Here is a 26418-nt window from a genome sequence, read left to right as displayed (position 1 = left end):
TGCTGGGAGAACCCTCTTGCCATGAACCTCGCTTTGTACTTCTTGACACTGCTATCATTTCCATGTTTGATTTTGTAGATCCATCGAGAAGTGATCATTTATTTTCCCTTTGGTCTCGACTCTATGTCCCACACATCATTCCTCATGATGGAGCTACACTTCTCCACCATGGCATCCCTCCATACTTGCCCATCTACAATCTCCTCAAAAGTAGAAGGCTCAGACTCACCGATGTTACTTGAAAAGGCCAAATAATTGGAAAATCACGCTGGTGGTCTACTTTGCCTGAAAGTGCTACTAGGAGTCTCCACATGCTCCTCATCATCTCTCAAGGACTGTTCAGCCCATCTCAGCCTTCTCCTGATAGAGCTCGAAGGAACATCTCGCTCCTCCTTCAGATCTACAGACTATGTCCTTGCTGCTAGTGTTGCTGGTCCTTACTCAACCTTAGGTGCCTCATGCTCCCAATCCTCTACCCCTATTGGCTCTCTCTCATGAGACCTCCCAAAGGGCAGTGTTCCACGGGGACGCGCCCCAACGCTCCCCCACACTTCGGGGACAGGGAAACTCCTGGGAAATGTTTGCCCCACGTCCCCTTTTTGGGGAAACTCAGGGGAACTCCGGGGGGATGTTTTTTAGGTGATGAAACGCGACTCTTTTGTAGGGGGGATGGGGGGATGCATATGTGTCCCCCTTTTTTTGTCTAATAATTTTTATAAAACATTAAAAAAAATACAAATTTAAATATATGAAAAAATTTAAATGAAAACAAAAAATGAAAAAATGAAACTAAATTAAAACTTAAAAAAAAATTAAAAATTAAAAATAAATAAAATTATATTAAAATTTAAAACTTAAAAAATAAAATAAAAACAATAACAAAAATAAAAAACTTGAAGTATATTAAAACTTAAGACTTAGTATTTATTAATATTATTTATTACTTTTTGAGAAATTTACTAGTATTTCACTGCTCAATGTTGTCTCTGTTTACTTTTAGCGTAGTATTCTATGGAAATTTTAGACTTCAACATAATGTCAATGTCATTGTCATATGATGAATTTACTTTTATAGTTTTTGAAAATTTGATGCGCATTGCATAATTTCAATTGTCAAATGATGAATTTATTAATTTAATCTAGATGTACCTTGTGTCATGCCAAATGATGAATTTAGAAAGAACATTGCATAATGTCAAATTATGGATAAAATTTAGTAATTTACTTTTAGATTTACATTGCAGAAATGTCAAATGATAATTCATAAATGATAATAATCTAATAAGTAATGATGATCATATTTAGTCTTTAGATGTACATTTCATAATTATTAAGATTTTTTGTTTAGTTATTGACATATTTTTGGGATTTTATTTTTATTTTTATTTTTATATATATATATTTTTAAGAATTTATAATTTAATATTTTTTTTGACTATGACGTCCCCCGTTTCCCCAAAAATTCCCTAAATTTCGGGGTTGCTTATATACATCCCCCTTGTGCATATCGCCGTTCCCGTGTTTCCCTATCTCGGAAACTCGGTGGAACATTTCCGAAAGTTCCTACCCTCATCAAATTTTACAACCCGACCGAATACAACTTTCCTCTGTCTTGGAATGTAGACTTGTTATGCCTTTGAGACCTCACTGTAGCCCACAAATATGCCCTTTTCTAAAAATGGCTCTAGCTTAGACCCTTTCTCGTAGGAATGTGGACACACACTGGATTATTGAAGATGCACAAATGGATCACATCCGGTTTCACTCCTGCAAACATCTCCTTAGGGGTCACGTTCTCCAATATCTTATAAGGACTCCTGTTTTGCACATAAACAATTGTATTGCAGGCCTTCGCCCACAAAAACATGGGCAATTCTTGGTCATAAATCATAGCCCTCGCTACCTCCATTATTGTCCTCTTCTTCCTCTTGGCAATCCCATTCTGCTGAGGGTTGTAAGCTACTGTGAGCTCCTTCTTGATTCCCGCTACTTTGTAAAATTCGTGGAACTCATTGGAGGTATATTTGCCCCCATTGTCTGATATCACCACCTTAATATTCTTCATGGTCTGATTCTCCACAAGAGATTTGAACTCTTGAAACCAATTGAAGGCCTCACCCTTGGTCTTCAGGAAGTAGACCCAAGTCTTCCTAGAAAAACCATCTATGAATGTCGCAAAGTACAAAGATCCTGTGATCCACTGCACAGGCATAGGACCACAAATGTCTAAGTGTACCAAGTCGAGTACTCCCTTAGGCTTGGTCTTGCTGTGAGGAAATGTGGCCTTTGCCTGCTTTCCAAGTGCACACCCTTTGCACATTCCTTCTTGCTCCACCTCGATCTTCGGAAAAATTGTAACCATTCTTCGTAACATTTAAAGAACCCTGTAGTGTAGGTGTCCCATCTTCCTATGCCAAATCTCACTTTGGCTATCACTCTCATGTACAAGGGCCTTCATCGGTTGTCCTCTCAACATATAAATATTCTTCTTCCTTCTCCCAATTACTCACCGCTTGTTGGTATTTGGTCCTTTTGTCCCAACAACCACTTCACCTCCCATGAAGCTAACTTCTAGTGCTCTTTATTCTATGATTGAAATTGAAAGGAGATTCTTATCTAAACCTGATACATACAACACCTCGTTCACCTCCATGATACCTCATGAGTCCATTTGAAACTCAATACTGCCTAAACCCTCTACTACATACTTGGGATTATCACCAAGCTCTACGTGTATATCTTTGGGCTCCTTGGTCATCCGACGAGTTGCTCCCCTGTCCACAAACCAAACACTTGTCGTGATGGTTCTAGAAAGGCACGACACCAAGTAGAAGTTCTTCTTGAAATTTTCAACCAACTCATCCATCTATGCTATAGTTGCCATGGTTGTGTCTCCCTTGCCCTTCTTCCTGTTTGGACACCCACTGGAAAAATGTCGGACCCCATGTCGTTCTCCTTTTTTCCATGTGAAGGTCCACCTCTACTCTGGTTCTGCATGGCCTTCCTTTTTCCCTTCTTTGCTTGTGCAACAAGAGCAAACTCCTCTTTCTCCTCACCAGTCCTTAATGAATTTTCCCTGATCTCCTTTTGGATGAAATTATCGCACAATTGGCTCCAATCGGGAAGTTGTGTAGCCAGGATCCCATCCACAAAGGTGGTCCAATGCTTGGTGCATCCTTTCAGAGCTACTTTCACAATCTCTTATTCATTCAAAACCTCGCCAATAGCTGAAAGCTCATCATGAGCCTGTTGGATCCTTGTGAGATAAGATGTTACGGTCTCATACTTGTTCATGTTGATGTTGTTCAATTTTTCCCACAACAACATCTTCTTGTTTTCGTTTGTGCTATGATAAAGACCGGTTAGGGCTACCCACATCTGACGTGCCATGTCCTTCCCTAATATGTGAGGAATTATGTGATCCTTCACACCATCCAAAATTATACCCATCACTTTCACATCCTTCTAATTGTGCTCAACTGCTAGGTTTGGATATGAAGGAACCTGGATATCTGTGTTCACAAAATTCCACAAACTATTCATTTTTAAAACTATGGTTATTTGTTCCTCACTGGGACTGAATCTAATGACCCCATCTAACATGTCTTCATATCGCAAACTACTTAGTGATGCCATCTCATAAATTGACCTTGGCCACGAAACCCCAGCTGCAAAATTAAAAATAATTTTGTTGCCATCAAAAGAAAAAATTCCCTGTTGCAAACCCTAGTGATCTTAGATCTCTCCTTCAAAGTTTTCTAGAGCTCTGATACCATGTTAAATCTCCTAATACTGGCCCATATTTATTTTCTCACAACAATTTTTATTCCCAACAACTTATTTATTTTAACAAATAAATTTTGAATTATTGAAAAATAAAATCATTGGTATTTTTAACTCTAGAAAATCAAATATGCAGCAAAAATGAAATAGAGAGATCAATCACACATTACTATTGATAAACACCCACAACAATTCTCCTTCATCTATTAATCTAGAAAATTAGGGTTTCAACCCATAGATAATTTACAAAGAAAAATATGGTGACTGGAACCTGCAACTCGGCTCCACTGGAACAATTTGGCCCAAGGAAAACTAGCCACTGAAGATATTCGGCATGGAGAAAATCGACCCACTTCTCATCTGTAAATTGGTCCCTGTGCCTTGCCCTCACTCAACCTCTGCGCACTCACAAAATTACCCTGGCAAATTGGTCTCCCCAACAGTTGTGCTTCCTCCTTGCTTCAACAATTCAGCCTCTCCAATCTCCAACAGATCGACCTCCTAGAAATGCTCCCAAAATTATCCTTGTATTCTCCTTCCTTTTCCTTAGTCTAAATGAGCCTTTCGCTCCAGAGAACTCGCTTTCTCTTTGAGAAAATCACTTTCCCAAAAATGTTCTAGCTGCCTCTCCTCTTTCTCTGTGTCTTCACCTCTGCCTTAGGCTTTCATTTATAATCTTTATTAAGCCCAAATCCTTAACCCAAATCTCCCTTCTAGAAGATCTAGGAGATAAATGGTTGAGATTATTTCTAAGCCACTTAAATAAATTTATTATTTTTCCTTAGAAAATGACTTAATAGTCCACAATCAGGGTTGCGGGGGAGCGCCCCCCCCTCTCGCTCCCGCTCCCAATTCGTGCTCCGAGTGGGAGTGGCTCCGGAGCGTGCTCCCTAAAAAAAACACTCCCTGCCTTTTCGGGAGCGTTTAGCTTTTTTTGCAATTTTTTTTGCAGTAATGTTCCAAATGCAATTTTTTTCAAAGAAACAAATAAGTTTTGAGTGGGGCAACTTAATGATCAAGCCTATGGCCTTAGTATTGATATGTGATTCATGGTAATGTTAAATTCTTAAAGTAAAAGTGACATTCTCCTTAATCTTCATTTTCATCCTTTTACTTAAATTTTTAACATTACCATGAAATGACTCAGGATGTTTGAGAGTGTTTCCGACCTCATTGGATTGCATATGGAGAAAGTAGAAATTTAGATTTCATTCAAAATCCAGTAGACTTATCAGGATTTCAGGATTGGGGGATTGCAATGTTTCCATTGAATTTGGTCATGTAGTAAGGTATGGAACACATATGTAATCAAGAGCACCAATCCCTCTATGTACCTTGATGTTAGTGACATTGGTTGTCGAACTCCTTTATCATGAACCTCCTAAAAATGTATGCATCACTCAAACAAAATCTTGACTTGACATGCTATGTCTTTTCTATCTTATGTTAATGCTTAGAGGGTGATATTAATGAGAAAGATCCCTATATAGATCCAGAGGTAATGACAAAGATACCTTTGGATATTAATGCTTAGAGGGTGATATTAATGACAAAGATCCTGATTTTCCAACAAGACTAAAAAATTAGACATTTCTCGTGGTGGCAAGAGGCCCAAGCATAAGCAATAGATAATAGATTTAGTTGTCTTTTCTAGTTTCTAGTAGTTTTTATAACTATTGACTCTTTCATATTTATTATGATATTTTTTTAAACAATATACGACAATTTAAGTTTGAAGTTTGAAGTTGGCAATTATAACTCATTAGTAACGAATTATGAATATGATGCTTCATGAAAGTTGAAAGTTGTTTCATTTCATTTCATTTCATGTTAGATATTATTTGTTGTAATGGTTACACTTAGCTTACAAGTACAACTTTGGTGATCAATAATGATAAATGTTATATATTGAATTTTGAAAGCTTGAAACTTTAAGATTGATGAATCATGACACTCAATATGTTGAATGTTACCATGTTACTAACTTGTGGATGTGGTTGATGAAGATTATAACTTCTAGATGATTGTTGTTATATGGTTCAATCTATGTTTTTAATGTTTTTTTTTTTTATCTAATTCATCATTCTACACGTTTTTGTTGACATCTATGCATCAAAATATAAAAAATAAAATATATATATATATATATTATAGAAAACGCTTCGGGATTCGCTCCCAAACCGGGAGCTTCTGAAAATGTCGCTCCCGCTCCCGTTTTCGCTTCCGCTCCCCATTTTCGCTCCTGCTCCTAATTAACCCTGTCCACAATAATTAATTGATTTTAATTTTGTACTTTTCCTAAGTTAGACTTAGGAAAGAAGACATAAATACCTAAAGAAGCAATAAATCATCTCCTACATGCCAAGACACCAAGCCTATGTAGGAGACCTTTCGAAGCTATTACGAGCTTCAACTGATATAGGGTGCCAATACTAGTGACAAATGACAATCAACCTAAAGAATGGAAATGAATATCAAGGACAGATGGAAAATAACAAGTGTGGCTTACCTCAGGCACACTATATCAATCAGTACCTCCTAATTGTGCCTCTCCTACACAATGGAAAGAAAAGGCCTTAGGGGAGGTCACATTAGACTAGGGTCAAAGGATAACCTCCTAGGTGAAGTGTGGGAACAAGGGTACAATTATGAATGGCCAATCCTCTAGCTTAGTTTGTGCTGCATATTAGAATGCCGTTAGTATTAAATGAAAGCTTGTGATTACAGAAATGGTTAGTGTACCTTCTGATAGATAACCCAGCTTTCTTTACGAAGTATGCTAGATGGGAGAGAGCATTGACTGGAGCATAGGTTGAGAGCTCTAAAGTAAAGTCATCAATGGATCATCATAGGTCTGCTGGATGACTGGCTGACCAAAAGGGAGAAAATATTTCTCCTATGTGTTACCCACTTTTTGTGGGTATTAGAGTTCATGCCTAGGTTTCGCTAGATTATGCGCTAGAGATTGAGCACATGGCCCAATCTAGGTGTGCATTTCTACATACTTTGTGTAGAATCTAGGCATGTATTTCTATACATTGTGTAGAATGAGAACTTTGAAAGTGCATAGACAATATTTGATATTTTTTTTGCTGTTCACTTTCTTCTTTGCTTTTTGCGTTGTCCAACCTTCTTTCAATCTTTATCTTAGACCTTGGCTCTTCTTCTTGAACATAACTCAGACTGCCAGTGTAATCTTGGTTGGTTGTACTTTTTCTGATTTTCTACTATTCGGTGATAACTAATTAGGAAGTCTATTATGTTCTTTTGCAGTTTTAGCTTGTAAACAGGAGAGGCAGTTAAGAAAGCCATTAGCAGTAAGATTTTCAAACACCAATTCTCAAGAAAGTGATGCAGGAATGAATCGAAAGTCTGAAGAGGATGACACTGGAAGAAATCCTCCGGTTCTTACAATTATAGCAGGCATTGTGGTTTTCCTTTTATTTTGTTGGGTTTTAGGATCAATAGTATTGTCAATAGTTCATCTTTTCTGGAAATGACCTTAACCTTCATCTTTGAAGTATTTGATTTGTGTTATTAGAGTAGATGTCTGGTTATTTTAGGTGTACCTCCATGTATATCTAGTTCTTTTTATCTATTGTCTTTTCTACGCTTTTGTATTGTAATTTTAAATATAATTCCAGGAACAATTTCGTTAGTTTTCCTTAAAATGAGATTGAAAATAAGAATCCTTTAAAAACTCAATATCAATTTTTTTGAAAAACTGTTGATCTTGCTACTAATAAACAGTAGAATATTATCTTAGTCCAATATGTTGGGGAGAGAGTCATATACAACAGATTTACATTCACCTTTTCTCACAAAGAAATTCTACAAGTCTGTTATAACTATGTCCCATACCCACAAGTATATAGAAGAGTATGCTTTTTAATATTTCCCTTCCCAAAATGCACTCTATGCATTACTGAGATTGAAATAGTACATAAATAAAGGAAACAACTGGAATCTCTCATGGATGATCGTGTTCAAGTATTTTCATAACAATTGTCTCTCTGAAAGGCTGAGCTTAAATGGTAAAATATTACAGCAAGCTACTGGAATATCTTACTTGGTCACAATGTTCATCAAGGGACATCATAATTATATTAAAAATACGCTGTTGAAAGTTTTTTAATAAAGGATAGCAGAAAACATGACTGGATGCAAGCAACATACCACAATTGTTAACACAATTTACCGATAGGTAGCTCTTCAGTGACAAGCCTTGAATGGCCTTTTGTGCAAACCCCAGGGAACCAGATTCAGGATTTTAATTTTTATAGTATTCATATTTCTAGTGCAAATGGAAACATTTGCATTACAATCTTGAGTTCTATAGCAAAGCATTTTAAAACTTAATGATGGATGCCCATTCCTGCTGTGTGTGTGTAGATGTAAAATATGTTTCATTGAAAATCAAGTAACATTTATGTCAAGATCACGATGTTCAGGTGCCAACGAGTGCTGCATTGGAATCCCTGACCTATATAGGCAAAGAGTGCCGGCATATTTGCATTGGCTCCAAGCAACAAAGGATTTACATCTTTCCTAAACATGTCAATCTTGGCTGAAACATGGAGAGCCAAACCTGATGAACATGTAGAAACTTCTCACAAATTGAACAGAGGTGGCACTTCATGAAATGTTTGTTGAAAATGTAGCAATGGAAGGTCTTCTGGCTTGTGCCTTAGCCAATGAAGACCACAAATTTTCCTTTCTCTAGCATGAGTGCGAGTTCATGAGATAAACTTCAGTTACGATGAGTTGATTTCCAGTTTACTGGAATGGTCATCAAGTTTTCATGCGTAGTGTTGGAGCTTCAGTTTAGTGGAGTCTTCTTCAGTTAGACTACAGGATGAGGTGGCAGTGACAAGTTGAGTTAGAATGAGTTAAGACTTCAGTGTTGATTGGAAAGAGAACGAGTTAAGACTTCAGTGTTGATTGGAGAGAGAACGAGTTGAGTTCTCAGTTAACTCACAATCACAACTGAAGGAAACTCGAGTGAACTGCTAATCGAACTAGGCCTCCTTGCATGGTTCAAATTCTATCTATAAAGAGAAGGACAAAGGCACAAATTCATAGATCATTCTTTGTGTGTGGAGTGCACATAATTGAGGAGCAATTGTGCGCTAGGATTTAGGAGGCCAAGTGCACTAGGAAATAGGAGCTAGTGCGTAAAGGAAATTGGCCCAAGTGCACGAGGAAATAGGGCTCAAGTGTGCAAGGAAATAGGAGCCTAATGCACAAGGATTTAGGGAGATCAAGTGCTCAAGGATTGTGGAGTAGGGATTATGATTCTCAAGGCAGGCTGAGACTATTTCTCAGAGACAGATCACTCGCTGCAGTAGCAGCATGAATTGTGCTAGATCTATATTGTTTAAAGAATAATCAATAAGATAGCACAACAAAGAAAGCAGGTTTTCCCTTTTGGGTTTGTTGTCGCATAGATTGTCACGACAATGCTCAGACCGAGGGCTGTCACCCTGATCCCCGATCTCTCCGTTTAAGTCGTCTCCCGAGGCTAAGGGGGGTAGACCCTATGTGTAACGCCCTGGCAGTTTGGGCAGGGCGCGCTCCACGTTTCACCCGGCAAAGACATGACCCGCGGGCGGACCGGGCAGGGCGACCCGTGCACGGCGACCCGGCGGGCGCGTTTACGATGGACGGTTGGGCAGAGTCACCCGAGGAGACAGCGACACGGCACGCGGGTGTGACAACCCGACCGGGCAACACATGAACGAAGGCGAGTTGAGGACGAGCCGGGCGACCCGAGGGCGCACCGCACACGGCGGGCGGGCGACCCAAGGGCGACCCGCGCCCAAGGGGTGAACGATATGACAGCGGATGGTTCAACACGGGCGCGGCATAACCGAACAGCGGTGGCGTTCGTGACGGGAGGGCGACCCGGGCGGGCGCCCCTCCATATGTGGACGACACGATAATTAGCGGGCGGAAGTGTACAGCGGGCGACCCGGGTGGGCGCCCCGCCCTGCGATAAGGCGAACAACGAACAGTGGATGGGCGAGCGCAGCAGGACGTGCGACGGACGACGGGAGCAGGCAGCGCGACGGACGACGGGAGCAGCAGTGCGACGGAAGGACGAGCGCAGCGTTATACATGTGCGCGAACTCATACACTTAAAGAATAATGCGAAGGGGAGTCCGAAGTTTATAAGGGCGGAGGTCGCCCTTGCCTTAAGGCAAGGGCCGACCTGCCCATAAAGATAAATTCGGGGCTTCATCGTATGAATGTGAGGTCGGCTTGAAAGTTAAAGCCCCTCGAATGGATGAGCTGGGAAGCTATATATACGATGAGCTCATTCGATGGAGAAGGAAAGCAAGTCTTGGATTGCTCTCTCTACACTCGCACAGGGGTAAAAGACGCAGATGTTATGCGCACATCTCATGCGCAGCAAGAGATAGTGCGCTGTTTTACCGAGTTGTTTGTGTGGACGGGCGGAGGTGTTAAACGTGGACGCAGGTCGAAGTTCAGCAGAGGTTTGTCATACGGTGGCACGAGGTTATGCGCAGGCCAGGTTGGCTGCAGGTTTAACATTCCGGTGACACGAATTGTGCGCAGACCCGAGTTGGCTACGGTTTGGGTAAACGGGTGACACGGTGGGTGCGTGGCCGAGTTGGGGAGTTGAGGCTCGGGTGAGCTAGCTCCATAAGTGCATACGCACGGTTGTATGGGCATTGGCCCTTTGTTGTAATCGGTTGTGTTGGCCGTGGATCTTGCCCGACAACACGTATTGTTGTATATTGTATTATTGAATGGTTTTCATAATATAAGGATTCGGGCGAACTCGTTTGGGAGTTGCCCCTCCCGTGAAACATATGTGTAATTGTTATTTATATGGTTCGGTTTCATGTTTATTATGAGCAATGATAATGATGTATATGTTGATGAAAGATTAATGCGGTTGCTTAATTAAAGTGTTGAATTAAGTATATTGCTGGTTAAGGCGTAGTCCATAACGTAAATCCGTTAAAAGGGTGAGCGTTGGTGGTGCCGCACCCGCCCAATAAAAGAAAAAAAGATTGGGGGCGTGACAGGTGGTATCAGAGCTCGGTCGAAGAGCTGGTGTTGAAACATTTGGAACTTGGACAGGGTTGTCTCGGTTGAAATTGAAGGTGAATCTGCTTGTTCTAAAGCAGGCGATCCGGTAAAATGTCTCTCTTGGAACAATTGGGTTATGCAACTATGGAAGAATTCGAGAAGGAAGTGCTTGAAGAAACAGAGAAGCTAAGGCAGGAGTACATGGGTTGTGGCAAGAGGTTGTCAGAAACAAAGTGCGCTCTCCGTGCCTTGGTGGAAAAAGGAGCTTCGAACCTGGATGAGGACGAAGCCCTTCGACTTACACATGAAGGAATCTTAATAGAAGCAGAATTCAAAGAACTGAGGATAAGACATGCAATGAACAAGAAAAAGAGGGATTGCTTGGTCCTTGAAAAACATCTCGAAGTCTTGAAAGAAGAAATCAAGCTTAGAGAGAAACAAAAGGAAGGAATCAAAGAGAAGATCTCGCAAGTTCAACAAGATTTGGTAATAGAAATCTCTTCCGCCGATGACCTTCACGATGAGACTACAAACGAGGCAGACCTAAGTGCTACCTCCAAGGTAGTGATTGATGTGGAAGACGAAGGGAGAGATTCAGAAAGACATGGGTTAGAGTATGTTCAGATGAAGGTCGGTGAAGCTGATGTTCTTGCTATAATCGATAGCGGGGCTTCACATAATTTCATGGGTGAAGATACTGCAAGGAGACTTGGGCTGGAAGTTGTACCTGTAAAGGCACAAATGAAGACAGTTAATTCTCCTCCAATGGACATTCTTGGTATGGCTGAGAAGGTAGACATCACTCTTGGTGCGTGGACTGGGAAGGTGGACTTTACCATAGTAAGAATTGACGATTATGAGGCCGTATTGGGGATGGAGTTCATAAAGCAATACGAGGTCATGATCGTACCACATTTAAGGAAGCTTTTTATTTATGATGGTCAGGAAGACATACCCATTGGTGTTCCAACCATTGGCATGATGAGGCCTGATCGTAAAAAGGACAAGCGGTTGCTTAGTGATGATGCAAAGCTTGCAGAACAACCCTTGGTTGTTGAAACACTTTCGGATAGTAACTTGGACTTGCCAAGAAGACTAGAGAAAGTGGGGAACGACATTGATGATATACATGGAGGGCCGAATATCCAGAAGGAAGATCGGGAGGCATGTCGACAAAGAACGAGGGATGAGGATCCTGATAAAGAGATGGAGCTGGTTGATAAGGGAGAGCCTCCTGGCTCCTCTCTCTTTTCTTTTTAAAGGACAAAGAAGATGGGCTCATTGTTGGCTGCTCAAGGCAGTGAGCCCTCACATGGTGATTGGGCAGGTATGAGGACATGCTGCAGAAAGATGGGGTTTCCATGGACCTGAGCATGGAACCGTGAAGATGAGTGTTGGCACATGGTTAGAGTGTGACACTTGTTATGCATGGGCAGTTGGCTCATGGAGTTGTCTTGGTGAAAGGTTCACTAAGGCGATATGTTGTCGGGACGACAACGTCTTCGGGTGGAGGAGAGTGTAACGCCCTGGCAGTTTGGGCAGGGCGCGCTCCACGTTTCACCCGGCAAAGACATGACCCGCGGGCGGACCGGGCAGGGCGACCCGGCGGGCGCGTTTACAATGGACGGTTGGGCAGAGTCACCCGAGGAGGCAGCGACACGGCACGCGGGTGTGACAACCCGACCGGGCAACACATGAACGAAGGCGAGCCGGGCAACCCGAGGGCGCACCGCACACGACGGGCGGGCGACCCAAGGGCGACCCGCGCCCAAGGGGTGAACGATACGACAGCGGATGGTTCAACACGGGTGCGGCATAACCGAACAACGGTGGCGTTCGTGACGGGAGGGCGACCCGGGCGGGCGCCCCTCCATATGTGGACGACACGATATTTAGCAGGCGGAAGTGTACAGCGGGCGACCCGGGTGGGCGCCCCGCCTTGCGATAAGGCGAACAACGAACAGTGGAAGGGCGAGCGCAGCAGGACGTGCGACGGACGACGGGAGCAGGCAGCGCGACGGACGACGGGAGCAGCAATGCGACGGAAGGACGAGCGCAGCGTTATACATGTGCGCGAACTCATACACTTAAAGAATAATGCGAAGGGGAGTCCGAAGTTTATAAGGGCGGAGGTTGCCCTTGCCTTAAGGCAAGGGCCGACCTGCCCATAAAGATAAATTCGGGGCTTCATCGTATGAATGTGAGGTCGGCTTGAAAGTTAAAGCCCCTCGAATGGATGAGCTGGGAAGCTATATATACAATGAGTTCATTCGATGGAGAAGGAAAGCAAGTCTTGGATTGCTCTCTCTACACTCGCACAGGGGTAAAAGACGCAGATGTTATGCGCACATCTCATGCGCAGCAAGAGATAGTGCGCTGTTTTACCGAGTTGGTTGTGTAGACGGGCGGAGGTGTTAAACGTGGACGCAGGTCGAAGTTCAACAGAGGTTTGTCATACGGTGGCACGGGGTTATGCGCAGGCCGGGTTGGCTGCAGGTTTAACATTCCGGTGACACGAATTGTGCGCAGACCCGAGTTGGCTACGGTTTGGGTAAACGGGTGACACGGTGGGTGCGTGGCCGAGTTGGGGAGTTGAGGCTCGGGTGAGCTAGCTCCGCCATAAGTGCGTACGCACGGTTGTATGGGCATTGGCCCTTTGTTGTAATCGGTTGTGTTGGCCGTGGATCTTGCCCGGCAACACGTATTGTTGTATATTGTATTATTGAATGGTTTTCATAATATAAGGATTCGGGCGAACTCGTTTGGGAGTTGCCCCTCCCGTGAAACATATGTGTAATTGTTATTTATATGGTTCGGTTTCATGTTTATTATGAGCAATGATAATGATGTGTATGTTGATAAAAGATTAATGCGGTTGCTTAATTAAAGTGTTGAATTAAGTATATTGCTGGTTAAGGCGTAGTCCATAACGTAAATCCGTTAAAAGGGTGAGCGTTGGTGGTGCCGCACCCGCCCAACAAAAGAAAAAAAGATTGGGGGCGTGACACTATGGGATGAATGAAGACCAACTGTGGACCAGTTGGGTTGGGAGACACAGCAAGGCAATTTAGCACTTGATTGATTTAGAAATTAATGGACCAGTGCCTTATGGAGTTAATGATTAAATGATTATTTATTAGATGTTGCAGAAAATATGAACTTTGTAGTTCCACCATTAACAATTATTTATCATATAATAACCCAAGCGATGCAAGATGCTCAATAAACTTACAATGCTTTAATAATGATCCAACAATCAAATTTTAAAAGACTAAATGCTTTAAGCAACCATAAAATTTAAATGCTAACCAGATTCAAATAGTTAATCTCCAGATATAAACATTTAAGCACATTTAACTATACCACGACAGAAAAAAGACTTTAAAAGGAATTTCCAATTTCCAATTAGTCTTTTTTCATAATTTTTTAAATATTTTTTTATAAAAAAAAATCCTAAAATCGAGTAAATCTAAAAATCAAAGCAAAAAATGAAAATCTATTTTTTTTTATGATTTATTTATTTATTTTTAATGATTTTTAAATGAAAACAAAATTTTGAAATTTTTTTATGAAACCTAAATTAAATGAAAAAAAGAAAATAAACAAAAATATAACTAAACCTAAACTAAATAAAAACTAAAGATTATAAAACTTTAACCTACACATGAATATATATATGAAAATCAAACGCATGAGAAACTTAACCGATCCTAAGACTACATCACCGTACGCATATGTCAAAAATACCTACGCTAAATCTTTACAAAATATAAAAATGCGTTCATAAATCGAAATTAAATGAAATCAAAGAGTACGCTATCCCTAACACACACTATTGAATAAAAATCGAATGCTTTGTTTATGTTGTGCAGGTCGGATGGCGGAAGGAAGGTGTGAGGAGCTGCGGCTGCGAACGAGGAGCTGCATAGGGAGGGGAGACTACACACAGGGAGCTGGAGACTGCACGCAGGCAGCGACGTGGAAAGAAGAGCTCGAGCGAGAGAGTTGAAGGAATGCATGGAGCAGGGGTTTGTTTTGCAGGTGCAAGGAATATGACTGCGTGGAGTTGAGGAGGAACTCACGCGTTTTGCAGGAGTTGAGGGTGAAGAGATGGATACGCAGAAGAGGGTTTGCTGAAAGGACAATGTGTAGATGATGAATGCGTATGACAGAGAGGGTGCAACGCAGGTTGTGAGGGAGCAAACTTTGAAAGGAGAACAGATCTACACGGAGGGGAGAGTAATGGAGAAATAAGGGTTTTGATGGCAACGTTTTGCAGACAGTAAGAAGCTCGATAATGGAGGAAACACAGAGGGAGAAAAGGCTGCCAGAGTGGATAAGCCTGATGAAGACTGCGTGCAGATCTGGCAGCAAATGAAGGGATTTAAATTTTGTTTTTGCAAGCTCTGGAGCAGTGTGGGAAGGACACAAAACTGGACAACGAGGAAGGGAGCCCAACGAAGGTAGTGTGGAGGGAAAGCTGGATGGAGGATGAAACTGCGTTTGGAGGCAGCGTATAACAAGGATATGTGCAGAGGAGGGATGAAGGACCACACAGAGAAAACAGGGAAGCATGCAGGTTTGATGGCAGCTGCGTGTGAGGGGTAGGGTGAGATGAGCAACATATGCAGAAATAATGGATACCGGGAGATTTTGCAGTGTTTTGCAGCCTGCTTAAAAAAAATTTCGAAATTTTTTTCCTGCAATAAAAATGAAGCCTCGAGTAGCAGAGAAACTGAAACTGGCGGCCCAGAAACCCCAGGATGCCACAACATAATTTTTTTTTTTGAAAATTTCTGTCAAAATGAAATCCCAGGCAGCAAACAGATAGCCTGGAAAAACCCTCGAATTTCTTCAGAAAAAACCTGCAAATTCTCCAGTAAATTTTAAATTGCCCTGCATTCAGATTTGTCTAATGAAAACCCCGAAATTTTTTTAAGATCTGTACCTGCAACCTGCAATGGCAAAAACAGAACACCGAGAAGTAAAATGTGCCAGAAACAAAACTGAAAACCCTAAAACCAGCTAAAAATTTACAATATTTATAGATTTTTGACTTTTAAGCAGCCAGATTTGTCAATAATCCACAGTAATATTTTAAGAATTTAAATTTAATGTGAGATACTTCAGAAAACCCTTCACGCATTCATTAAAAAAAAATCTCAAATGATAAGCCCAGGATTAAAACTGGCTGGGCTCTTTCAGAAAACACAATTCGGGAGTTGGCTGGTTTAACCGAGAACTTCCCCTAACGCCCGGTAAACTCAAAACTAAGATTTCCTGCACAGCTTAAAATCAACCATTAACATAGAGGGAGAAAACAATAGTGAAATCCAGATCAAATGGAGATACCTGCCATTATATTTCAGAATCTAAACTATCATTCAAACTCCAGAGATCAGACAAGATACCTCTGGCTGAATCAATCTTCATCAAGCTATAATCGATAACTGAAAATAAAATTATGCAGAAAAATAAAACATCTTACAGCATTTCCAGAAGAGTAACACCAACAAGATTTCAACCCCAAAGTCTTTCTTTATTGCACAAAAATTGACTACAAGAGAGCTTTCTTTAGCTTCAGACTCTCAGATCCAATCTGATCCCAAATGACCCCTAACATCCTATTTAAAGGAAAATTTCCCAACGGCTAGTTTGAGTGATCCATGTTAAACTAATCTCGACCGTCGATGAGGATCAAAATCCCTTTTAATCTCATATGTCGAAATTTTAAATGCATTTTAATATATTAAAAATTTAAATTTTGCATCTTATTTTCTCAAAACTTTTGACTTATTATTATTTTATTTTATTTTTTCAATTTTTTATTTATTTTATTGTAATTTTTAATTTTTTTAGTAGTTTTAATTATTTTTTATTTTTGGATTCTCGAACTTAGCCCTTTGGAAAAAACACCTAGGACCTAGGACTTATGAGGGGATTAAAACATTTTCTAACCTCAAGACTCTTTACATCATGTCTTTTACAATTTTACATCTCAAGGGGGAAAACCCATTTGACATAGACCCTCATAGACCACCTAGTTCTGTGACACAACTATAATCTTGCAGATCAAGCAATTTGTAATAACCTAACCAAATAGTTAGAGTTATTTCCAAATTACTTTTACATAGACTCGAAGCACACTAGGATTCCCCTAAGATTCTAATGACAAAATTCATTCCAGCTTTGGGGTTAGGCTGAAGGAAAACTCTGCTGATCATGGATCGGTGAGACAAAAAACCTTCCGGAACGTAGATTATCACTAGAAAATTAGGTTTGCCTAGGCAATTTACATACACGACTCAGATTTGCTAAGATTATTTACAATTCACGCATGCAGACTGGGTTTACAACATAACACGATCGAGCTGATGATGACAGTCGAATGGCACAGACACATCGATCAAGCGCTATCCCTTTTGCGAAAAAGGGGGTGTACTGCTATGGGTAGTTGACACATAGCGGTCAACAGGGTTTCCTCGGTAAAACAAGCGTGTCAATTTTGTGTGCACGTGTTTTTATCTCCGGTGTTTTTCTGTTGCCTATAGATTGTTAAGAAACTCTCTATCTTAGTGAAAGTAAATTTGGTTTCAGTTTTCAGTGATTCTTCTAAGTAGTTGCAGATTTAAGAAAATTAACGATGTTACACAACAATGATGTCTTTACAAGAAAAATAATTCCATCAATTCGATGATGTCCCACATGATTGTCAAATCATCCACTCCAAACAAAACTCTCTTCCAATGGAGGGGAGACACAAAGACCATACCAACTTCAACAACTATCTAGCCCAAATATTTTGGGAACTAAACAATTCCAAAACACATGCTTAAGCATTTCAGCGTTGTGACAGGCCACACAACATCCATCAATAAAACTAGAGTGATGCATCCAATACCTGACTGCGAGATTATTATGGAAATCAATCTTCCCAGTGCATGTGTCTTAAAGAAAAGTAATGCTTCAAATCCTTGAACACATCCTGATCCAATTAGCTTCAGAATCATTGGCATTCCATTTTATATTTAGATGCTTTATTATTGAATAGAATGAGTGAACCTCAACATAGAGTTCCCTAGAGCAATAACCCGAAAGGCCTCTCATAAAACTGTTGGATACGGTTTTCATTGATGTCAATATGATGTCCAGGCTCCAACATTGTTGAAGCAAGCCCCATGTATATCATGCCCTAGCAAACCAATGGATGAAGAACTAACATCTACCAAGCATTATGATGAAAAGATGGCAAGCCCTAGATGTTTAATGAGATGCTTGATATGCCCTAGTGTTGTTGGAGCATACCTTAATTCTATGCACGAATGAAGTCGTAAACAGATGAATGCATAAACAAAATCCTAAATGCATATGCCAAATACATGAATGAATATTTGAAGATGCCTAATCTAGAAGCCCTAACATAAGGAACCCTAGATATGTCTTTGCTCATGCCACATGATGTATATGACATATATGCCAAATGCCTTTTTGTTGCATGGAAGAAACCCTAAATAACAATAGGAATAACTTCTTGAAAATATAATTGCACCAACTTGTAGAGGGCTTCTATCTCTTTCTAATGAGTACTCACATGCCTCCAAACTCCTTGTCGTTGAGGAGACTTCAATTTTTGAAGTCTAAAAAATACATTATTTGTCAACCTCTAAAGGCTACAGACATTGGTTGGAGGCACAGTATTGAGATTATATTTACAGTGAAGTCCTTCTTGCAGACATTGCTTGGAAGCACAATCTTGGCTTTGTTTTTGCAGACCCTGGATTGGAAGGTTGAAAGCACAATATTGCTATTGTTTTGCATCCCTTTTGGAAACATATCTTGAAGAATTTCGGACCTGAAAGTTATCCTTGGAGAAATTAAAGACACTGTCTCTTGATTGGAGTTTGAGTTTGAAAAAGTGTGAAGTACCCTTGATGAAGCTTTGTTTTTTGAAGATGATCTTGAAGCCCTAATGGAGTAGCTCTTTTGTAGAAGATTGACATGACATGAAGAGTGTTGGAGACTCCTACTGAAGTTGTTGAAGTTGACCTTTATCCTTGAAGCAAATTTGGAGAAGATGTTGTAGACCCTTTGAAGAAGCCATTGAGGAATTGGAATATTGTTGAAGCAATGTTGAAGCCCATTGAAGACATCTTGCAAATATTTTGAAGCTGATCTTGTAGACCACTTGAAGACATCTTTGGAGCCTTATTAAAGAAGATCATTCAAGGCTTGTTGCAGAAGATATTGGAAGCCTTGAAGAACTATTGAACCCACCTTGAAGAACAGAAGCAGAGGGTTGGAGCCCTAGAGGATTGGAGTCCTCAAGAAGACTAGGTTGGAGCCTGAGCCAGTAGAGAGGATTGGAGTCCTCAAGAAGACCAAGTTGGTGCTTGGTGAAGTACAGGTTGGAGCCTGTTGATTTGAAGATTGGAGTCTTCATCTAGGGTTGGAGCCCTGAAAAATTATTGTACAAATTGGAATTTGATTATTGTAAAAGAGGATTGGAGTCCTTGTTGTTCTTATTGATAAAGTTGTTCTTTTGTTACACATTTTGTGTTTTGTTTATCTTAACGGGCATAAAAATAACAATTGTAAAAGAAATACTGATTCACCCCCCCTTAGTGTTTCTAGCAAAAACCACAACCTGTTCTTCCAAATGAGTCCATAAATATCGATATTCAACTCAAACCAATGACTTTATGGAATTCCCTGACACAATGTGGTAAGGTTAGGACAATTCACAACTTGAAGTTTATGATGTTGATTAATTTGTTTCCATGGTTACCATTGTTCTCACAATTCACACCATGTATGAAATCCTTTCTTTGTTAGGGTTTTCTTGTAAAAAAAATATTGCCTATCACTAGAGAATATTCATACAGAGCATGGAAACAAATCCCATCCTCAATGATTGTCTGCAATTGGTTGGGTGCCAAATTCCAAGCAGATGGAGCAAATATTTCGATGCTTTCTTTCGGGAAGCAGGGTAAAAAATGTGGTCTTCCATATATTTCTTATTGAAAAGGGAAGGCAAGATTGGGTGGATTATATTTGCGCCCAAGGAACTGTATTATTAGTTAAATCTGTTTGCATGGATGGCAATACACCTTGACAAATACATGCGTAACAATATCTTCCGAATATGTTAATGACATTGCTAGTCCTTTTGGGATATGATTTACATTTTATGTGTTTGAATTGAATCAAGGGTATTGCATTCTTTGTTTCATCTTTCTCCAATAACATGGGTCCACAACAATTTTTTTTGAATGAATGTTGTATTGCATATAGCTTCTAGTATGCAAAGAACACTTTCAAAAGTAAAGTTGCGTCCGCCCTTTAAAGGAAAGAGCTATATTAACTGGGATAAAAGTTGTCTTTGCATTAAGGAACTATGTTCATCTTTCCTTAAATATGAAGGATCTCCAATGTTTTACTTAGAATCTGGCTAAACTGGTTTGTGTGCAACATTTCTATCAAAGATGGAGTTGCATGTTTTCTTCCATTTGAGCAAACAATGTTGTTATCCCAATGCCACCTCTTTCACTAGCGTAAGAGGTTGATTTCCCTTGTTAAGGGTCATTTAAAAATCTATATCCATATCGCAACATTAAATGGACTTGGTCAAAAGACACGCCTTAGAGTATTTTTTGTGTTCCGTTACCGCACAATCTAGCATGGCCTTAAGGGGAAAAATCTACGGGACAACTACTAGACTAACTGACAACAATAGGACAATGGCCCATTGTCACCACAACCAAGGTCCCCTTCTCTTTACAGACTTTCACTGATGGGAGGAATCCCAATATGATTGTGATCACCTATAATAGATATTCTAGGTTTGAAGGTTCAAGGTGATGGAGTTGGAGTTCATTTGAAGAGAGGCTCAATAAAGGTATGAGGCTTCAAAGAAGCAAACCGCTCTCTAAGAAAAACCCTAGAAAAGAAGGCACAAGACCTAGGGTTTTGAGATTTCTCGATGGTAATAGGTATTCACAAGGTTAAGGCCCGAGAGAAAAAAGGGCTTCTTATGATTTATTCCAATGAATACTAAGCTCATACTGTTGAAGAATGTAACTAGTGTCGGTCTTCATAATTGTACTTGATGTTGATTTGGGGTAGCATCAGATGTGCTCTAGCCATGAAATTTGGTGGAGAGGTTGGGGCACATGAGATCTCCAATACCCAGAAAGGTTTTGGGCAGATTCTAAACATATTAGGAGATATTAAAATAATTAATATTTTTAATGGAGTCCCTAAGTCTAAACTTAGGGAAAATAAAATATTAATGTGTATTAATATGAATCTGTGCTAGAGTGGTCCAAAAGACATGGATCAAGCTAGATCTAATCTTAGCCGTTGATTAGGGACTTAATCTCGGCCGTTGAAGATGTCAACGAGAAAAGTATAAGAGGAGGCTTGAGGGTCACTTGGAGAATACACCAGAATGATCAGCCATTCTATTCTCTAGAGCGGGGTTTGCTAAGAGAGATAGAATCAGTGATCGGGAGAGCAGCTGAGGGGCATTGAGTACAGAGAAACAGAGAAGGCAGAGATTGTGCTGGGAGAGCAGCGCAACAGCCAAGGAGAGTGACACAGAGCTAGTAAGGGCTTATGCAGGGCCACGCAGAGGCAGCCAAGTGCTGCGCAGAGCACCAGAGGGTCCAACATAGTTGACGCAGAGGCTCCCAGAGTTGACGCAGGGCCTCCTGCGGCTGACGCGGGCCAAGGAAGGTTGACGCAGGGCTAGCGCTGGGCTAGGAGAGGCTAACACAATCCAGATTGGGCAGACGCTGGGGTTATAGAGCAGTTTTGTGCTGAGGAATTGCCAGAAGGTTTTTTTCGGGGTTTCAGCCAGGAGATTTCTCTCAAACTGTGAGGTATAACTGCTAAGGAAATTCTCTGTTGGGTAGGCTAGTTTTGGCACTTAGATTGTACTCTGATATTGCTTAATAAGAAAACCCTTAGATAGCTGCACCGGTTTTCCCACATTGGGTTTTTCCAGGGACTTTAGTCCAAAAATAATGGTGTCATGTGGTGTGTTTGTTCTTGTTTATTTTAGCTGCTGATCTTTAATATGTTGAGCATGCACTAGTGTTTATTTTTAGTGTTTACATTGTAAATAATTTGTTAAGTAAAATAACAAGTAGGTAGGAATAAATCAGATAAAGTGCATGGATTGTTTCTAAGTAAGTAAATTTAGAAACTTTAACTTGGTATTAGAGGGTGATTGCAGATCACAGGAGGACTAAGAGACATCAGCCAAGCGGAGCAATAGCAGTAGAAATCAGTTGTCCCGAGGTGACAGAGGTTTCTTCTAGCAGCGTAGAAGCCAAGAAGTGTGACACAGAGCCAACCAGAGCCATGCAGAAGAAGCTGGGAATTGCGTAGAGCCCCAGAGAGGCTAGCGTTGTTGACGCAGAGGGCCAGAGGGCTGACACAGGGCATCCCAGGGCTGACGCAGACCCATCCGGGGTGACACAGAGCCAACGTGAGGCAGAGAGGGGCTAAGGTAGTTCATAGAGAGGCAGTTGCTGTGGTTTAGAGGGCTGTAGGAATATTGCAGAGTGGAGTTGGTGAGATACTGTAGCCAAAATAGTACCTGACAAAGCAGGGTCAGATGAGTTGTTGTTGAGTGTTTCTAGCCAAGGAACTCGGATCAGCAATGCAGTTGCACAAGACAATCAAAGTAGGGGGCATCTCGACAAGCGGCAGAAGGATTTCTAGGAGGGAAATCAGGACTTAGAGGGAGTCGAGAAGAGAACTTCCAGACGGGAAGGAGAGACTCAGAGGAGTCGAACATAAAACTTCTAGGAGGGAAGTAGAGGAGCATCATAGCACTACAAGGGGTAAGAGACCAAGATAGACTGGACGGAGCATCGAACTTTGCAGTCTGGAAGGCCAGAATCTTATCAGTGCTTGATAGGAATCGTGTCAAGAACTTCGCCTTAAAGGTAATAGCTGTCTCAGTTGACCCCAATGAAAATGACAGGTACGAAGAGGCGATGGCAAGGGCCAAGTGCATTATCCTTGACAGGGTCAAGGATCATGTGGTACCACATATAGCCGAGAAGGAAACGACAGTTGAGATGTGGGAGGCTCTCAAGAACTTGTACCAACGTACTTCTGTACAGAGAAGAATGCTGCTCGAGAACCAGATGAGGTCGTGTCAGATGAAGAAGGGTCAATTAGTTGACACCTTCCTCGGAGGACTGAACGAGATCCGAGACCAGTTGACTGCTATAGGAGCGACACCGGATCAGGAGCTTATGGCGAGGACAACCCTGAATGATGTCTCAGAAGATTGGGAAGTGTTTATCCAGAGTATCCTGGGCAGAGGGACTCTTCCACCTTGGGACGAGATGTGGGCAGCTCTTCGCTAGGAAGAGATCAGATGGTAGTTGAAGGCGGGTAGCAACAGTAAGGGGATCAAAGTCAAGCAGGAGAAGGAAGATGTGGCCCTATCATCTAAGGGAAAGCAAGAGAAGTGGAAGAAGAAAGATCTCTCCAAGATCAAGTGCTTCCATTGTGGGGAGATGGGTCATTATGCAACCTAGTGCCCAAGGAAGAAGAGTAAGGGAGAGTCTTCTGAGACTAAGGCAGCGCCAGCATGGGTAGAGAAGGAAGTTTTGACAGACGATGACTGTGCCATGAGTGCACATGCGCCACTTGAGCGAAAGTGGGCAGACATCGAGCTGTAGTCAGGGGGACTACAGGCAATGAGGGGCAGGATCCTCGATGTACCCTGCCTCTTGGATTAGACCTTGCTACGGGAGCTCCGATGAGGAGTAGTAGGACTGGATGATGTGGGTAGAGAAGAATGTGGATGGAGTAACAGAGGGAGCTACAGTGCAGGAGTCTCGAGACAACGCAAAGCTAGCAGGATGCAGCAGTGCGAGAGGCACAGGAGTGTTGCACCAGTGCAGGAAGGCACAGAGAGGTGTCCAATAGTGCGAGATGTAGGGAGTTGTTGCAGCAACGCAGAGGTTAGAGAGGGAGCACTTGTCAGCGGCAGAGGGAGCTTCAGCATCAATGGGTGTCTCTAGCCCAACAGGGAGGTCAGTTGGGAGATCAGTTACTTACTTCTCAGTAACTGAGTTGCAGTGCAGTAGTGGGCGGCACGATGCAACTTGATGAGAAGAGGTGCAGTGTTGGGAGAAAGGACCAGCAACAACACAGATGCAGAGGGAGCTGTCGTACAAATGCAGTAGTGGCAGTGGCAGAACCATGGGCAGTAGTACAGGAGGCAGCAGTGCAGAGGATGTTGGGTAGGAAGGCCTAGCATCAACACAGGTACCGATGCCGGATGATAAGAGTAATACTCAGTGAGGAGTATTGCTAGAGCACAATCCTCGCCAAGAGGGAGTGTTGATTTGGGGTAGCATCGGATGTGCTCTAGCCACGAAATTTGGTGGAGAGGTTGGAGCACATGAGATCTTTGGGCAAATTCTAAACAGATTAAGAGATATTAAAATAATTAATATTTTTAATGGAGTCCCTAAGTCTAAACTTAGGGAAAATAAAATATTAATGTGTATTAATATGAATATGTGTTAGAGTGGTCCAAAAGACATGGATCAAGCCAGATCTAATCTTAGCCGTTGATTAGGGACTTAATCTCGGTCGTTGAAGATGTCAACGAGAAAAGTATAAGAGGAGGCTTGAGGGTCACTTGGAGAATATACTAGAGTGATCAGTTATTCTATTCTCTAGAGTGGGGTTTGTTAAGAGAGATAGAATCAGTGATTGGGAGAGCAACTGAGGGGCATTGAGTACAAAGAAATAGAGAAGGCAGAGATTGTGCCGGGAGAGCAGTGCAGCAAGGGCTCACGTAGGGCCACGCAGAGGCTCCCAGAGCTGACGCAGGGCCCCCTGGGGCTGACGCAGACCAAGGAAGGCTGACGCAGGGCCAACGCTGGGCTAGGAGAGGCTGACACAGTCCAGATTGGGTAGATGCTGGGGTTGTAGAGCAGTTTTGTGCTGAGGAACTGCCGGAAGGTTTTTTTCGGTGTTTTAGCTAGGAGATTTCTCTCAAACTGTGAGGTATAACTGCTAAGGAAATTCTTTGTTGGGTAGGCCAGTTTTTGCACTTAGATTGTACTATGATATTGCTTAATAAGAAAACCCTCAGATAGCTGCACCAATTTTCAACACTTGAGTCATAATGAAATGTATTTATCAAAAGAAAAAATAAATTTTATTATTAAAGAAATTGACTTATTAAAGCATGGGTTTCATGCTTGGGTCAATTGGTTTTAGGTCAAAGTCTCCATTGAAGACTTCTAGGGTTTATGTCAAGTGTCCTTGTCCATGTCATATTGTAAAGAACCCTTCTTGGGATTTATTTGTCAAAGAAGAAATTTATTTTATTGTAAAATAGGTCAATCAGGCCTCCTCCACCAAGTCGGCCTCAAAACTGGACAAGTTAGGCTAAAACTGGGTTGCATAATCACTATATAAAGGCAACAACTCTACCTCATTTGTCACACACTCACAACAAGTTTGATCTGCAACTTCTAGGGCTAGAAAAAGTGCAAATTTCAAGGAAGAAGAGGAAGAAGGATAGCGAAGGAGAAGGAGGTCTCTCACAAGCATAAAAAGTCGAAATTCTCTCTCTTTTTCCCACACATGTGAAGCTGCTGGAGGGGCCAAAATTCCGCAGTTGTTGGGGAGATCGAAATTCTGAAGTTGCTGGGGGGCCGAAATTCTGTAGTTGTTGGGGAGACCAAAATTCTGAAGCTGCTGGTGAAGCTGGGCCGAAATTTTTGGGTTGATGTTGGGTTGAAGCTGTTGGACAAGAAGAGACTATTGAAGGTTGTTGTATCTCATTGAAAGGCTGACTTGGTGGAGGAGGAAGGTCTGTTGGTTAAGGTCTTGGTTGTCTCACTGTCATATGAATCTACTGAAGGAAGAGTTCTTGACTGGGTTTTCCCCTATATAGGGGTTTTGCCCTGGCTATGCACCTACATCTAGTGTCCTTGATCTTCGTGTTTTGGTTTTGGTAATTGTTTGATGAACAAAGATAAAAGAAGAACATAAGAAAGATATAATAACATAAACAAATCACAAGTAATTATCAACAAGAGAAAATCTTTTTGCCTTTCCGATTTTCCAACATGGTTTCAGAGCTAAGGTGAAGAAGAAGAAAAAGGCAACCTGAAGATCTATTGAAGGAAAAAGGAGATTGAAGGAAGATCATTAAAGGGATCATATAAAGAGACAAACCTACTATCTACAGGAACCATGACAAACTCAATGAAGGGAGAAAATAAACTAGAAGGAGCCTCCAACTATAGGGCCTGGAAAAAGAGGATAGACCTCATTATTTAAAAGAACAAAGTTTTGGATCTCGTTCAAGGAAAAATCAAGAATCCTACTAATGAATCAAGTGATGCAGAGAAAGCAAAATTTAGAGAAATCTAAATTGTTGCTATGAACCTAATAGTGGATGGTGTTAAGGATGACCTAATTCCATACATATCCAACATAAATTTTGCTCAAGAAATGTATGAGGCTCTCTCCACGTTAATCACAATCAAGAACATTGGTCAAATTGCATGCCTCAACAATGAATTA

At 41.4% G+C, this 26418-nt stretch overlaps 1 protein-coding gene and 1 long non-coding RNA gene across 4 annotated transcripts in view; one reads left to right on the top strand and one right to left on the bottom strand.

Annotated features, from left to right (window-relative positions):
- LOC149237060 (uncharacterized) overlaps nt 1–26418 on the top strand; it is a 162954-nt gene that overhangs the window by 102167 nt on the left and 34369 nt on the right. Inside the window, exon 3 of one of the 2 annotated variants that reach the window (XM_089366735.1) lies at nt 7057–7441. The exons of the other annotated variant lie outside the window; for it this stretch is intronic. Within the exon in view, the coding sequence (XP_089222861.1) occupies nt 7057–7283 (227 nt within the window). The 3' untranslated portion in view covers nt 7284–7441. Of the gene's footprint in view, nt 1–7056; nt 7442–26418 lie in introns of those variants that run through there. 2 annotated transcript variants of the gene reach the window in all.
- Nucleotides 1–26418, bottom strand: part of LOC149237061 (uncharacterized) — a 104177-nt gene that overhangs the window by 55392 nt on the left and 22367 nt on the right. The gene's annotated exons all lie outside the window — the stretch shown is intronic.

The sequence above is a fragment of the Pinus tabuliformis genome, chromosome 8 (assembly GCF_031772625.1).
Source record: "Pinus tabuliformis cultivar Carrire ecotype Pingquan chromosome 8, CPIR1, whole genome shotgun sequence".
Classification (NCBI taxonomy): Eukaryota; Viridiplantae; Streptophyta; class Pinopsida; order Pinales; family Pinaceae; genus Pinus; species Pinus tabuliformis.
The sequence above is the reverse complement of the archived record's forward strand: the minus strand, read 5'-3'. Positions and strand labels throughout refer to the sequence as shown.